Source organism: Pollicipes pollicipes, unplaced genomic scaffold, assembly GCF_011947565.3.
Source record: "Pollicipes pollicipes isolate AB1234 unplaced genomic scaffold, Ppol_2.1 Scaffold_4881;HRSCAF=5763_pilon_pilon_pilon, whole genome shotgun sequence".
In the NCBI taxonomy this organism is placed as follows: Eukaryota; Metazoa; Arthropoda; class Thecostraca; order Pollicipedomorpha; family Pollicipedidae; genus Pollicipes; species Pollicipes pollicipes.
Genome location: NW_023596576.1, coordinates 54,938,247 through 54,951,113, shown reverse-complemented (window position 1 = coordinate 54,951,113; position 12,867 = coordinate 54,938,247). Strand labels below are relative to the sequence as shown.

Sequence of the window (12,867 nt, the reverse complement as noted above, 5' to 3'; positions counted from 1 at the left end):
CGACCGGATGTCATCCGAGCTCCTCATAATGAACTTTTATTAATGACCCACCAGTCCGGATGGCTCGTCAATCCGTCATCGACCAACCAACCGATTAATCAAACAATCCATCGATACGCGTTGTGACGGTCTGGGAAAACCAGCCGATGAAGGGACGCTTCTCGTGTCATGTTTCCGAGAGACCTCGATGAAGAGGTGTAGGATTGCTTTCGGCTGAAGATGAACGGTTCTAGATAGCAATTTAAAGTGAACCCGAAGAGAATACAGCATGTGGTGTGCTGGATGCTGCTTACCCTGGGGGGGGGGGGGGGGATCCTTGTAATGCTTTTGCGGAGGTACCCTGCACAGAATTGAGGCAAGTCATTGATATCGTACAAGCTGAGCTCGTTCTGTTCTCAAGTAATTGTTGCTTGCTACCAGCACACACCAACTCTTCACAGTGCACGATATCCCAGCTCCTGGTTTGGAGAGATTGCTGTTGCGCATAAAGATTTAACAGGCGGCCCGGAACCCGGCCTGATCCCTAAATGACGTCACCGTCAGCAGCCCCAGCTGAACCTGACTGCCTGAGGGTATGTCAGCTTCCAGCTGAATGCGGCCGGTTTACCGACCCTCCAGCCCGCCACCACCACCAGCCCAGCCGCAAGCCACGGTCCGCCCACCCGCCCGCTTCTCCACCCACCGCTGGACTTCGGGTCGAAGCACCGTAGCGCGTCGGACCCGGCGCAGGCCGTGTCTGCACACTGGCCCCGGTAGCGCCGCCATCCATCACGCAGCGGACGCAGGCACCGGTCTCCAAGAAGATTCACTGCTGCCCACCGGAGCAGAGAGAAGCAGGCCGCGCCGGCCGGGCGGGCGCCGCTGCACCGTCCTGACATCTGGCGGCATCTTGGTAAACGTGTAGTGTAGGTATCGGCCGGGAAGACCAGCATCTTGTGATGCTTTATCCGGCCGTCTTCAAATAGCATCTGATTCGTGAGCGTCTCCGATTAACGTAACGCCTGCTTAATGACAGAGCTTTGGTTCAGCTGTGCCATGATGCTGGGCACTTCTAGGTGGCTTGCGTGGGGAAATAACGTGGTACGTTGTACCAGGGCCCACGCCAGCTTTTTTAAATGTCGACTAACTTCCATTGCTTATGACTGATGGCAGGGTCTTGACAATTGTTGCAGATATTTTTACGCTGAACATACCATTAAATGCAGCCACTCATCAGCTTTGTGCCGACGCAATTCATTTGGCAACGCATCTCATTAATTGCTTTTTGGGAGTTTTGTGAGTTTCTCCGTGTGAATGATGCAAATTGAGACAGGTGTACAGCACTGTTGTTCAGCCAATGCACTGTTGTTTTTTTTTCTTTTCCTTTTCAGCGGCTGTTTACGCATCCGCACCCCAATGCTTTCGTTTGCAAATGGTCTGATACACCGATATAAAGTAAACCACAATAATAAAGCATGCAATTGTTCGTTTGCTCGTACTTGTTGGCTTGTTTAGTCGTCCATACCTTAAATGGTCCTCTCTTTAAAGAGGCGTAATCTTGCACGCCGTAGGTTATTTTACTTTATATGTTGTCTTATCGTTTATCGTCTTATGTTGTCTCTTATCCCTAATCGTCTAATGAAAACATTAGGCATCGTTGTTTTATCATTTTTGTTGCTTTGCCAAGACTAAACTCATCACTTTGCTTTCTGAGAGGGCTTTGTAAGATTTTTTCACGTGTGCAGTAGGAAAATTCGGACAGACGGACACCAACGGTGCATGTTTGTTTCATCTTGTTTCTCCTATTAAATGGTGGGTAAACCCACATCCCGTTGCTCTTTTTTGAAAAGTGCTTTATTACTGATGCCATGAAGCTGCCAGTTGCTTGTTTTAATTGCCTTTAGCTTGAGCGGTGTTCCGTTTCATAAAAGTTATCTTGCACGCAGTAGGTAGCACTGCAGTCTCGCATACTTGGCCGTAATCTCGGAATACAGCACACGTCACCTGCACAGACATGGCTCCTGTTCTGAAGACGATGCCAGGCAAGGTTTCGGCCCGCGGACGCAAGAAGCGTCCGAAGAAGGGTCGCTCGGGTTCCAGTCGACGCAAGTCAGCTCGCTCCTCCAAGTCAGCTCGCTCCTCCATGAAGAGCACCTCATCCAAGGGGAAACGCGGCAAGGGCAAGAAGAGACGCCGCCGGAAGATGATCTCACCCGAGCAGTACGGAGATATGGAACAAGAACTGAAAACCTGCCGGAGAGAGCGCGAAATGCTGGAGATCAAGCTGACAGCGATGACGCATTCGCGAGAACAGTATCGCAAGTGTTCTTTCAGCTTGCTTGATGAGAACGAACAGGTTCACAGGCGGCTCATTAAGGTAGAAAAAGAATGTATTGAGGTGGTGGGATACCTGCGGCAGAAGAGAGGGGCCAACGAGGCAAGACTCGAAGTGGTCGAAAAGGACCTGGCTGAAGTAAGACAGGTGGAGGACAAGAAACGGAAGGTTTTGGCTGAAAGCTACGAAGCCAAGATAAAAGGACTGAGTGATGTCATAGGGCACAAGAATAGCGAAATAGATATGTTGCAATATGAGGTACAAAAGTTAAAAGTGCTAAAGGACACAAACATGAGGCTAGAGAACGAAAACGAAGACATCAGGAAGGAGCTTCTTGAAACCATGGTCCGACACCAAAACCAGCTAGTTGAATACGAGGCGATGATTCTGAAGGAGAAAAAGGATCTCGAACAGTTAGCGAGGACTGAGGTGCACAATCTGGTGGACAAGGCGCACGAGATGGCCGCCATCAACGTGGGCGCTACTACACTCGATGTGTACAACCAGAACCACTGCCTGAATCTGACTCTGCACAAGTACCAGCAAGAGCTGCGCGGGCTGGAGGCGGCCGCGTCAACCCGCAGTCGCCAGTTGGAGCAGGCACAGACACGCGCACTCCTGGCCGAGGCGGCGCTGCGCCAGCTGCGCCGGCAGCTGACGTCACTGCAGCTGACGGCCCAGCAGCTGCAGGAGCGGCTAGTGCAGTCCGAGGACGACCGGCTGCAGGAGGTCGTTTCGCTGCAGGAGGTGCGCGCCGAGCTGCGCGACTGGGCGCTGCACGAGCGCGAGCAGGACCAGCGTCAGGCGCAGCAGCTGCGCCGCCAGTTGGCGCTGAAGGAGGCCACCGTGCGCCGGCTGCGCCAGCTGGCGCGGCGCGTGCTGGCGCGGCGCTCGCAGCTCGAGGACTTCTTCCTCTCGGCGCTGGACCATGTGACCGGCGAGGCGGCGGCCGAGCGGCGCGGCTACTGGCGCGACGCAGAGCGCCAGTATCGTCAGCAGATGGCCCAGGGGCTGAAGGAGGGCGCCACGCCCCCGGAAGTGATGACGCTGGACGGCAGTCGGACCTCGTCATGCGACATTGGCGACGGCTGGCGGCGGCACAACGCCTGGCACCAGGAGGCCCACCAGGTGGACGTGGCCTCGCTCACCTGGCTGCAGAAGGAGAGCGTGCTGCGTGTGCTGTTCGCACACATCAACGGTGTCTTTGGCAAGGTCAAGCGCCAGAAGCGAGAGAAGCGGCCGCGGAAGAAGACGGCAGATGTGGGGGTGCAGAAGTTCGGCGGACAGAAGAGGAGCGTCAGCGGGCAGGGCACCGCGGGGTATCCGGTACTTAGTCCCTACATGGATAAGTCCGTGCAGATGCTGAATCTGTAGCAGATCAATGTCTGTGTTTCTTTCACCGGACGCTGTTTGCTTGAGTCAGTGGTCTCCCGTTTTATATCGGAACCTTTATGAAGCCTTATTGAATGAGAAAGGATTTCATAGGAAAGAAGAATATCCTTCAATAAGGAATCTTATTGAATGTGAACGCAGTGTGAATGGATAAGAAAGAAAATATCATCTATAAAAGGGTTAAATAGTAGGCAGCCTCTCGCAAAAGCAACGGATGGCACAGCACGTTTTGCGTGGCATCGCAAAATCCAAACAAACGTTCACTGACAAGGAAACCAAATGGCAAACCAGCCTAACGAAATGGGACACGCCCCTAAGCACCTGGCAAGCTGCATCACCATGCATTCCATTACCACGAGCTACCACAAGCAGCAGAATTGGATTTTCATCCTCCACCTTCTGCCTGACATGTCTGTGATCGAGGTTGTGATTTGTCCATGCTGGCTCAACATGCATCCCATTGGCAACAAAGAGCATTGCGATGAAGTGACTACAGGGTGCGCTGCAGGTGTTGATATCCTCCAGCATCAGCGCTAGCAATACTTTGATAGCCCGGCCCATGTACGGACCCCCGCGCTGCCGGGCCAGCTGCGGCGAGGTTTGAATCATGGTATGATTCAATGCTCAGGAGGACCGTCAACGGCTCCGATCAATACCACCGATTTGGGAAATGTGTCAACCGAGGTCAGTATCATCAAAGCTCAAAGCAAAGCCCGATCAAGTGTCGTGACTGCTCTTGCGAGCCTGGACTGGTCATTGGTGACACTTGCACCACATTCCCCTACATCTTTCTTGGTGACGGTGAGGGTAAAACTGTTTGACTGCAAGTGTACAACAAAATGAGCGCACTGCCTTCTTGTAACAGCCCCATATCCTGTGTTCCTTGTCTCCTTCAGAGCACCCTACTTTCTTTATTTGTAGGGTCTCACGCTCCGGCAGCGCTGACATTGGCTGCGGTTGGACATGTGCACGAACGGTAAACCGGCAGCATTGTACCCTCTCGATGATCCCTTCTGGTGCCATGCCGGCGACCTGCGGGTGTGCCTGGAATGCAGCCGCTAAACCCCTACACTTTTGAACAGAAAGTGAGGCCAGCAGCGAATCCTGCCAATGCCCTGGTTTCCCGCTCTCTTTTCGGTGCACGCTTCAGATTCTGAACGGATGCTTCGCTTGCGCTGCCTCCGCCGTCTGTCCACCTGCGTCGTTCTTATATACGATATACATGTGCACGAATTTGGTCCCTATGATGTGTAGGCGCTCAGCCGTGGTTGGTAGAAAACAATGCGATCAGCGTGATATTGACTTTCACGAGTCATGCCACTCTCGTGCACAAAGAGGCCGTCGGCAAAGCAGAGTTATGCGCATATGGAATCAGTAGCCCTGCCTCTTTTATATTTCTCATCAATCACTAAAGTAACACTTGGCTCTCCGACAAAAAAGGATACCATACACACACGCACACACACATGCACACGCACGCACACACGCACGAACGCGCGTACGCACACACGCACGAAAGCGTGCGCGCACGTGCATGCACACACACACGGTGTTGGCATCATACGTGTCAATCACGTTCGCGCGACTGTCCCCGCCCCCACCCCCACCCCCTCCCCGACTACGACACCGCGGAGTGTGATAGCAGTTTCTCCGATTGGGTATGTCAGAGTTGGAGCTGGAGCCTGGAGCTGGCCGCCCCCTCGTCGGAAGAGACGTTGCTGAGGAGCAGATGTGCTGCCCTGGAGGTGGGTTATTGGGGAGTGGTGTCTTCCCGATCGAACGCGCTCAATAAACCTTCCTCTTGGCTGATGCGGCATCTAGCGAGGTCTTCTAGGAAAGGGCAGTCCGCACTTCAGATGCTCTGTGCACTGCGCACCGTCAGATGCACTGGGAGCGTGTGTACTGATCTAGGATAAGCACGGGTGTAGGAACAGAGAGGGTCGACAGGGGACATGCCCCCCACTTTTCAAGGTGGGGAAGGGGCAGCAGAGTCAGCTGCGCCCCCCCCCCCCCCAACCCCCGCCCCCACCCACACACACTTTTCAGATCAAGGTTGTGTTCAGCTTGCTTTTGCACTACATTCAACACACATGCCGATTTACGTAGTTCACCAACCTCTATCCTCAAGATGTGTTATCCATTTCGTTTGCTCATTGGTCATCGCTTAATGTCACACGAGCGGGGTCAACGCCGCGCGGCCAATGGAGACTGCAACGCCGGGCGTCCAGGCAGTTGTTACTATGACTTCCGGCGCGCATGTTCAAAACCATATTACAAGGCTTTTTACCAGTAATCAATTGTGACTGAATCTTGAGAATTTAAGACCAGCCTGGATCAGCCATGTTAATAAGAATTTGGGACACCATTTATCTTCAATATACGTTCACGGAATCCTCGATATCTCTGAAGAACATAGAAAGACAGGGAACTGCAGCCTATGTGACAGTTGTTGGACCACCTGCGGTGATCACGGATGTTATTGCATCAAGGAGGGCTTCTGTGCTGATCCGGGGTCAACTGTGTGGGTCAGGAGACCACCCATGTCAGGGAGGGGAACAATGTGATGTGATATACCCTGCTAATGATCTCCGGATCGACCAGTAGATTCTGCCCCGTGTCGCCGGAAAGACGGCCAGAAGATACTTCGCTATGGGACGGAATGGCCTTTTAGCCGTTGACCGGGAACGGTAATGTGCCCCTGGTGTTCTTCTCAAGGGCCCCTTGTCCGGAAGGAAATAAGGGGTCTCAATATTGTTGAATAGAGGGTTGAAGTAAGTAAAAAAAAAAACGAGCAAGGGTATCTCATGATTGCCTCAGACCGCTCATTTTTTCAGAATGTATTATTGTAACAGCTAACATGAAAAGGCTTGAACATGCCCGCCCGCAACCTCGAGAGCAAGGACAGCGATGGCCTGGGTTGCGGCTTCCGTAAAACCGAACGGCGTCAGGCGCTGCAAGTGCCCCCAGACGGCGGGCGCCGTGTTGATCTGTCTGCTGGACAGATTGATAGCTACAGAAACACAAGATTAGAGATACTACCTGTACTCTTGAAGTTCCTCCACCAGATTCCAGCACCGCTTCGCGCCGCTCTAAGGGCCAATCCGCTATCATTAGTCTAAAAATGGTACACGTGAAACATGCTGTGAGGTCTGATGTCTTGAAGCGTTTAAAGATATGTTTAGGACCGTCATCATTGTCGTCCACCCGTTGGCCACGACTCAACATTAGCTGTTGAGCCGACGCCGCGAGGACTACGGAGACTACAATGCACGGAGTCAAGTTTCTGTTACTTATATTTGCGCGTGCGCATGCTCAAAATAACGTCACATAGGCTGTATTGCTAATTAATTTAGGTGTTTAAAGGCAATTATTTCAGAAGCGTCATCATTTTCGTCCATCTGTGGGTCACGGCTAAAAGTTAGCCAATGGACTAGCGCTCCGCAGACTATGGAGACTGCAACTCCTGGTGTCGAGGTCTTTGTTGCTAACATTTGCGAGCGCGCATGTTGAAAAGTCACGTTACGTGAATTGTATCACTAATCGATTCTGTCTGAATGTTGATCATTTTCTGACAAACATAGCTTGGCCGAATCAATAAATATTGTTGACCGCTCGATCTACAATCAATTTTTCTTCTCCAAATTTCTATCAGGCATATCGATCTAGAAGCTACCTTCACAAGGTCCTTAATTTCTGTAGAGCCCAGAAAAACATTAAACCTTCCGAATTCTATCGGTTGGAAAGGCCCCACTAATCCAACATAAATTAAGGGCGCCTGTGGACTTATTCCATGCGGTCCTTCAACGCATGATTTCTGCAGTTTATTCCCTTCAAAAAACAAACGGAATTGATCTCACGGTATCTTTCGGTCTCTGTCCTGGTTACATGGTAAAAATAATCATAAAACGAAGAAAGCCATGTTTTTCCTAACAAACAAGCTATATCAAGAAATGTTAGGGGGGGGGGGGTCACCATAAGAGAGGCTTTTGTCAACCCTGTGTTCCCCTTTGGCAAGGCTCTAGTTACGCCACTACCTACACACAAAAGCAGCTCAAGTTGTCTATGTTGAGTGATGGGCCATTAAACGCCCGTTGGGCCAAATCATACCCAAGGCAGGAAGCTTCCCAGAGGCCTTTTTTCTGCGGCAGTGTGGTGTAAGGAAAGATAATTCGGAAAAAGATACTGCTGCGAGTGTCCAACATACGTTTCACACACCAATAAGCAGTAATGCTGATCCATAAATATGCAAAAAAGCGGCCATACTATCAGTTAGCAGTCAGTCATGCATGAGACAGCCGAGCCTGGGCAATGGCCGCAGACGGCGGATGGGAGCAGGTCCGAGATAAGGAATGTAAGCTGAAGGGCCTTCATTCTGTGGCTCGGTTTATAAGGAAAACTTCCGGTTTTATGGCTTTTCACCTTGTTCTTGACGGTTTCAAGCTTCCGAATTTGTTTCCGCCTAGAATACTGCGATAAGTCTTATCTCTTTAAAAGCAGTCAGCGAAGTGAACGCGCATAAACAATCTGACGCACTGTGAGACATCGATTCACTTTCAAAATTCTCAACAGCCTATGCCAAGGCCGTATTTTGGCCTCTACCCCGTGTAGGCAGATGCCTTCTCAATGACCCAAAATGCCTGCCCGCTCGTGGAATTTCGGCTCCCCAGAAAATATAATGTTGAAATGGGCGAACGATCTTGGGAAGCTGGACAGCCTTATTTGCTGAATGACATAGATGAGTCGAATAGGCAAGGTTGTGTACCAGTGAGAAACAGCTCTAGACGCATATCTAGCATAGCAGGAATAACATCTGAATAAAAAGCGATAACAACCTTCGTCTCTACCCCTTTCCCGCTCAAACCCCCGCCCCCCCCCCCCCCCCCCCCGGTCATTGGGCTTGCTTTCCAGAAAAATTCCTGGAGTACGCCCTGTACTTGCTCCCCCTCACACACATACTTTTGAAATGTTCCTACGCCTATGAGGGTAAGTACCCTGGACCGCCTGACATTCTGAGTGCGTTGATGGCATGGGTCCCTCCACGCGTCCTTGTCTTCAGTCCGGTATGGGCCGTTTAACTGGACGCTGCTTGTGACTGAATGTAAGAAAGCGAGGGCGTGTTCCCTGGAATTTAGTTTGCCTGCACTCAAATCGGAGCATTTTATTCGTCTCTCATCTTAATGATGTGCTCCCAAAGCTTATCATGCACTTCCTTGCAAAACCCCCATCTCTCCCCTCTCTCCCTCTCCCTCTTTCCACGCCCATGATGCATGCCGACACTGAGAACTTTACTTATAGAGGGGACGGGATCTCGGGCCGTCAAAACAGAAGCGGTCACGTGGAGAGGCTGATTCCATTCAAGAAGAAGTGGCTGCCAGTCAGGGGAGCTCTTACAAGGCAAGAACGGTGGCCACAAGACGCTGTGAATGCTGCGACTCGGCGAAGTCGTCACGTGGTTCTCGTAAAGATGTTTAGGAAAGATGTCGTGCTCGGCGAAGACGTAAGGCGTAAGATACCAGCTAGGAAATCCTTGACTGATGGGCACTGGGAAAGTCAGGCTCTCCTTAGTTGCAAGGACACTACCTGGGTGACAATAAGGAAGAGAGCCATCATGCATCGACAGAAAGAATGTTTTGCTGCACATTATTGCCCTTCACCCAAGTGTACCCGAACCCTCCTGTGAAAGAACCTGACGTGTCGAGATAAGGAGGAATTAGCAAGCCAAACGTGCGTTTGAGGTTCCTAAAAAATCTGGTAGTATGATAGGGAAGAGGATTCCATCCAGACCCTGCATGCCGCTGGAGGGGACTAATAAAGCAAAATTGCGAGGCCGAGGCCTATTTCGTTGGGCGCAACGAATGAATGCAACGCATGGTGAAAGGGGGGTGAAAGCGTGGAACTGAATGCAGGTCGGTAAATCATAAGCATCAGTAGGAGCAACAGCAGCTCAGCGTGCGGAGGGATGCACAATGATAGCTGAATCATTATTATTTTTTAAGTTCACTCATGTTAAACCCCAAGACTTACTGGAGGGTGGAGGTGAGATGTCCGGCAGAGCGTGTCGTAACCCAAGCCTTGTCAGGCGGGTGTAACAGGGCAGGGCCCACTTCACGCGCTGTTCTCAATCTCTCCTGTATCTCAACCTCAGCCTCCAATCTGAGCGGTGAAGTATCTATGTGTCGCACGAGGCATTGATCAGCCTCACACTTGCACATGGTTTTGAAAGGAACACGAGGCGCACCATATTACTGAGTGCAGTTTTCGTTGCAAGACGGCTGGGTTGCATGAATACATGAAGACACCACTCACATGAAATGGAAAGGGCATGAAGAAACGAAATGTCATCACCGATCTCGTAAAATCTTAAAGCTCAGGAATTCAACTATCAAAATATCTGCAAAAGGTTGCAGACTGTTGCAAAAGTGATTAACGGCCACGTAAAGCCAGATTATGCCCTGGTCCCCCCCCCCAGCGTTCTTGTAAGATAAAAAAGCTTTTAAAGGGTAATTTTTGAAAGGGCTACAAAAGGTTGAAGAATGCTACAAAAGTAGCTTACCGTTAAACAAAGCAAGATGGGCCTTGCAGCCAACCTCATTGATCTCGAAAGGCACAAGAGCTCCTATAGAAAAATGTTCAGCGTTGTTGCAAAAGGTTGCAGATTGCTGCAAAAGCGATTGTCAGTAAAAAGTAGCATTATAGAGCTCCAAGCCCAATCTAACTCTTCTTCTAAGCGGCGATGGCCCCCAAGTTGGCAACGGAAAAAAATGCAGAAAAATGGTTGCATAGGACGCAAGGAAACCAAAGTACGGGGCTCTATTTTACGCGGGGCCCGCCCTTCATACCAGGATGAGCGGCAGGTAACGCCAAATGGCTTTAGTAGCTGGGTGCGTCGTAAATCCCCAATGACGAAGACTTCGGGGCAAGTCTCATCGCTCTAAAAACAGATGTCGAGTGGTTTCCTCAGCCACCGGATTCAAGTCCACTTCGCTTTTACCTATAAAGCGTCTGCAATAACAATGTAAACAGGAAAAGGTAAAGACCATCAAATCATGAATTGGAGTGACAGTTAAGTTGAATTCAAGAGTGAATGCATTTTCCTGTGGAGTAAATTCATTTTCCGTCGCAATTCATGGAAGGCCCTTCCTCCCCATTAAAATTTGGCTGTGCGTATACACCCTCCAAAACGTAGGGCGGTTACGCACCGGGCTTATACACCCTCCAAAAATCTTTCAGGTGGTTGTACGTGTCAAGCATACGTGCAATGGCAGTCTTGGAGGCAAGGAGGTGCTAAAATGCAGAATTTCGTGCGAGAAGTCGGTTCTATGCTTGATAAACACCAAACGATCACTGTGATACTGTAGCAAATTACGGCAGTGTTTCAACATGTTCCGCTTCGCCGTTTGGAAATATAACTTCACTGAGCGTGTATGGAGCAAGATTAGCGGTGAGGATATTAATTTGCATTTGTTATTTTCACGCTGAATTGCCCGCCATAAGTTTAGGATCCCGTCTGAAAAGAGATGGCATTGCCGCAGTTTGATGTGACGCACACCGACCGGTCGCCTAAATCGCTCTGTCGGCTAGAAAACATGTGTCTGGCGATGGAAGTAGAAGATCCTGCCCGGAAAAAGGCTACTTGCTCCATTTTGCTGGCCCTGCAGTGTTTGATCAGCAAGAAACACTGCCACAGCCCCCGCCTGCTGCGGGAGAGGCCGCAGATGTCCACAAAAAGATGTGCAGGCAGCTTGGGTCTTATTTTGTTCCGCAGAAAAATAGTGTGAGTCCACTGACGTAATCAGTCCAGAGGGTGAATAAAGTGAGTCCACTGACGCATTTGTGGCTGGCCTTGGGCACCTTGCCAGTACTTGTGATTTCACTGATTCCGCCTGGGAAATCCGCCAGCAGGTGATTATGGGAGTCAGAGATTCCAGGGTGACGGAAAAGGCCCTGCAACAGAAAATGACACTCAAAGAATTGCACTCATTTGCAAGAGGCTTGGAGCAAGCCAGAGCCCATGCATGTGCCATTGAAGCATGCCATTCAAACAGATTTGCTGTGCCACAGGCAAATGTCCAGGCACAAAACATAGTGCAAAAACAAGAGCCCACCTCAAACCTGACGCAAAAGAAAATGCACCAAAGCAACCAGGCTAGTCACAGTGTTTCAAATGCAGAAGATGTGCAACATGCTACAGCCCAAAACATGGCCAGTGGGAGTGCTCCTTTAAAAAGTAGGACTGCTTTCATTGTGGAAAACGTAACATGGTCACACTCAAACAGCATGTTGCAACAAAGGTCAGCATGGTTTTACCATAGTAAAACAGATGGACCAACTGCACCATATGCAAGCCCAGCATGAAAGCCCACCTGAGGAGTACCTCCTGAGGATCAACAAGTCTATGCAGGAGACAACAGCAAGTGAAAACCATCCAATCAAGATAACAGTGCAAGTGGATGGAAAGCCAGTGCAGTGGGAAGTCAATACTGGTGCAGCAGTGTCAGTGATGCGGGAACAGCTGTTCTGCAAGCTGTGGCCGAACAGGAAATTGGAAGAATCCGGACAGAGACTGGAAACCTATGCTGGTGAGCCCATCTCTGTGATAGGGGAAGTCAAGGTGATTGTGCAAGAAAGTGCTACCCCTGATCATAGTGTGTGGATCCAGCAAATCCCTACTGGGTATAAATTGGCTCTCCAAGGTGAAACTCAAATGGCATGCAATCTTCCATGTGAAGGCCTCACTGGAGGGAACAGCACAAGAGATACTGAAAAAGTTCCCAAATCTGACAAAGCCCGAGTTGGGGAAAGCCAACACTGAAGCCCACCTGGAGATAAATTTGAATGTCAAACCAGTGTTCTGCAAACCGCGAGTGGTGCCCTGGGCTCTGCAACCATTGGTGAAAGAGGAGCTAGATCGTCAAATCGAAGCCAGAATCCTGAAGCCCTGCAAGTCAGCACAGTGGGCTGCATCCCTGGTGACAGTATTGAAGCCAGATGGCAAAGTAAGACTGCGGTAGGTACAACCTAACCGTAGACAGAGCCAGTCACTTGGAGCAATATCCACTGCCCAAAGTGGAGGAACTTCTCACCCAACTTGCTGGAGGTCAAAAGTCCACAATAATCCACCTGGAATAGGCCTACTTGCAGATTCCATTGGCAGCGTCAAG

At 50.4% G+C, this 12,867-nt stretch overlaps 1 protein-coding gene across 1 annotated transcript; it reads left to right on the top strand.

The window, feature by feature from the left end:
- The first annotated feature begins 1,993 nt into the window (after positions 1-1,993).
- LOC119100608 (basal body-orientation factor 1) lies at positions 1,994-3,688 on the top strand. Its single transcript, XM_037223686.1, has 3 exons — positions 1,994-2,914; positions 2,999-3,181; positions 3,212-3,688. The coding sequence occupies exons 1-3, from the start codon at positions 1,994-1,996 to the stop codon at positions 3,686-3,688; spliced, it is 1,581 nt and encodes a 526-aa protein (XP_037079581.1).
- Positions 3,689-12,867: the final 9,179 nt, after the last annotated feature.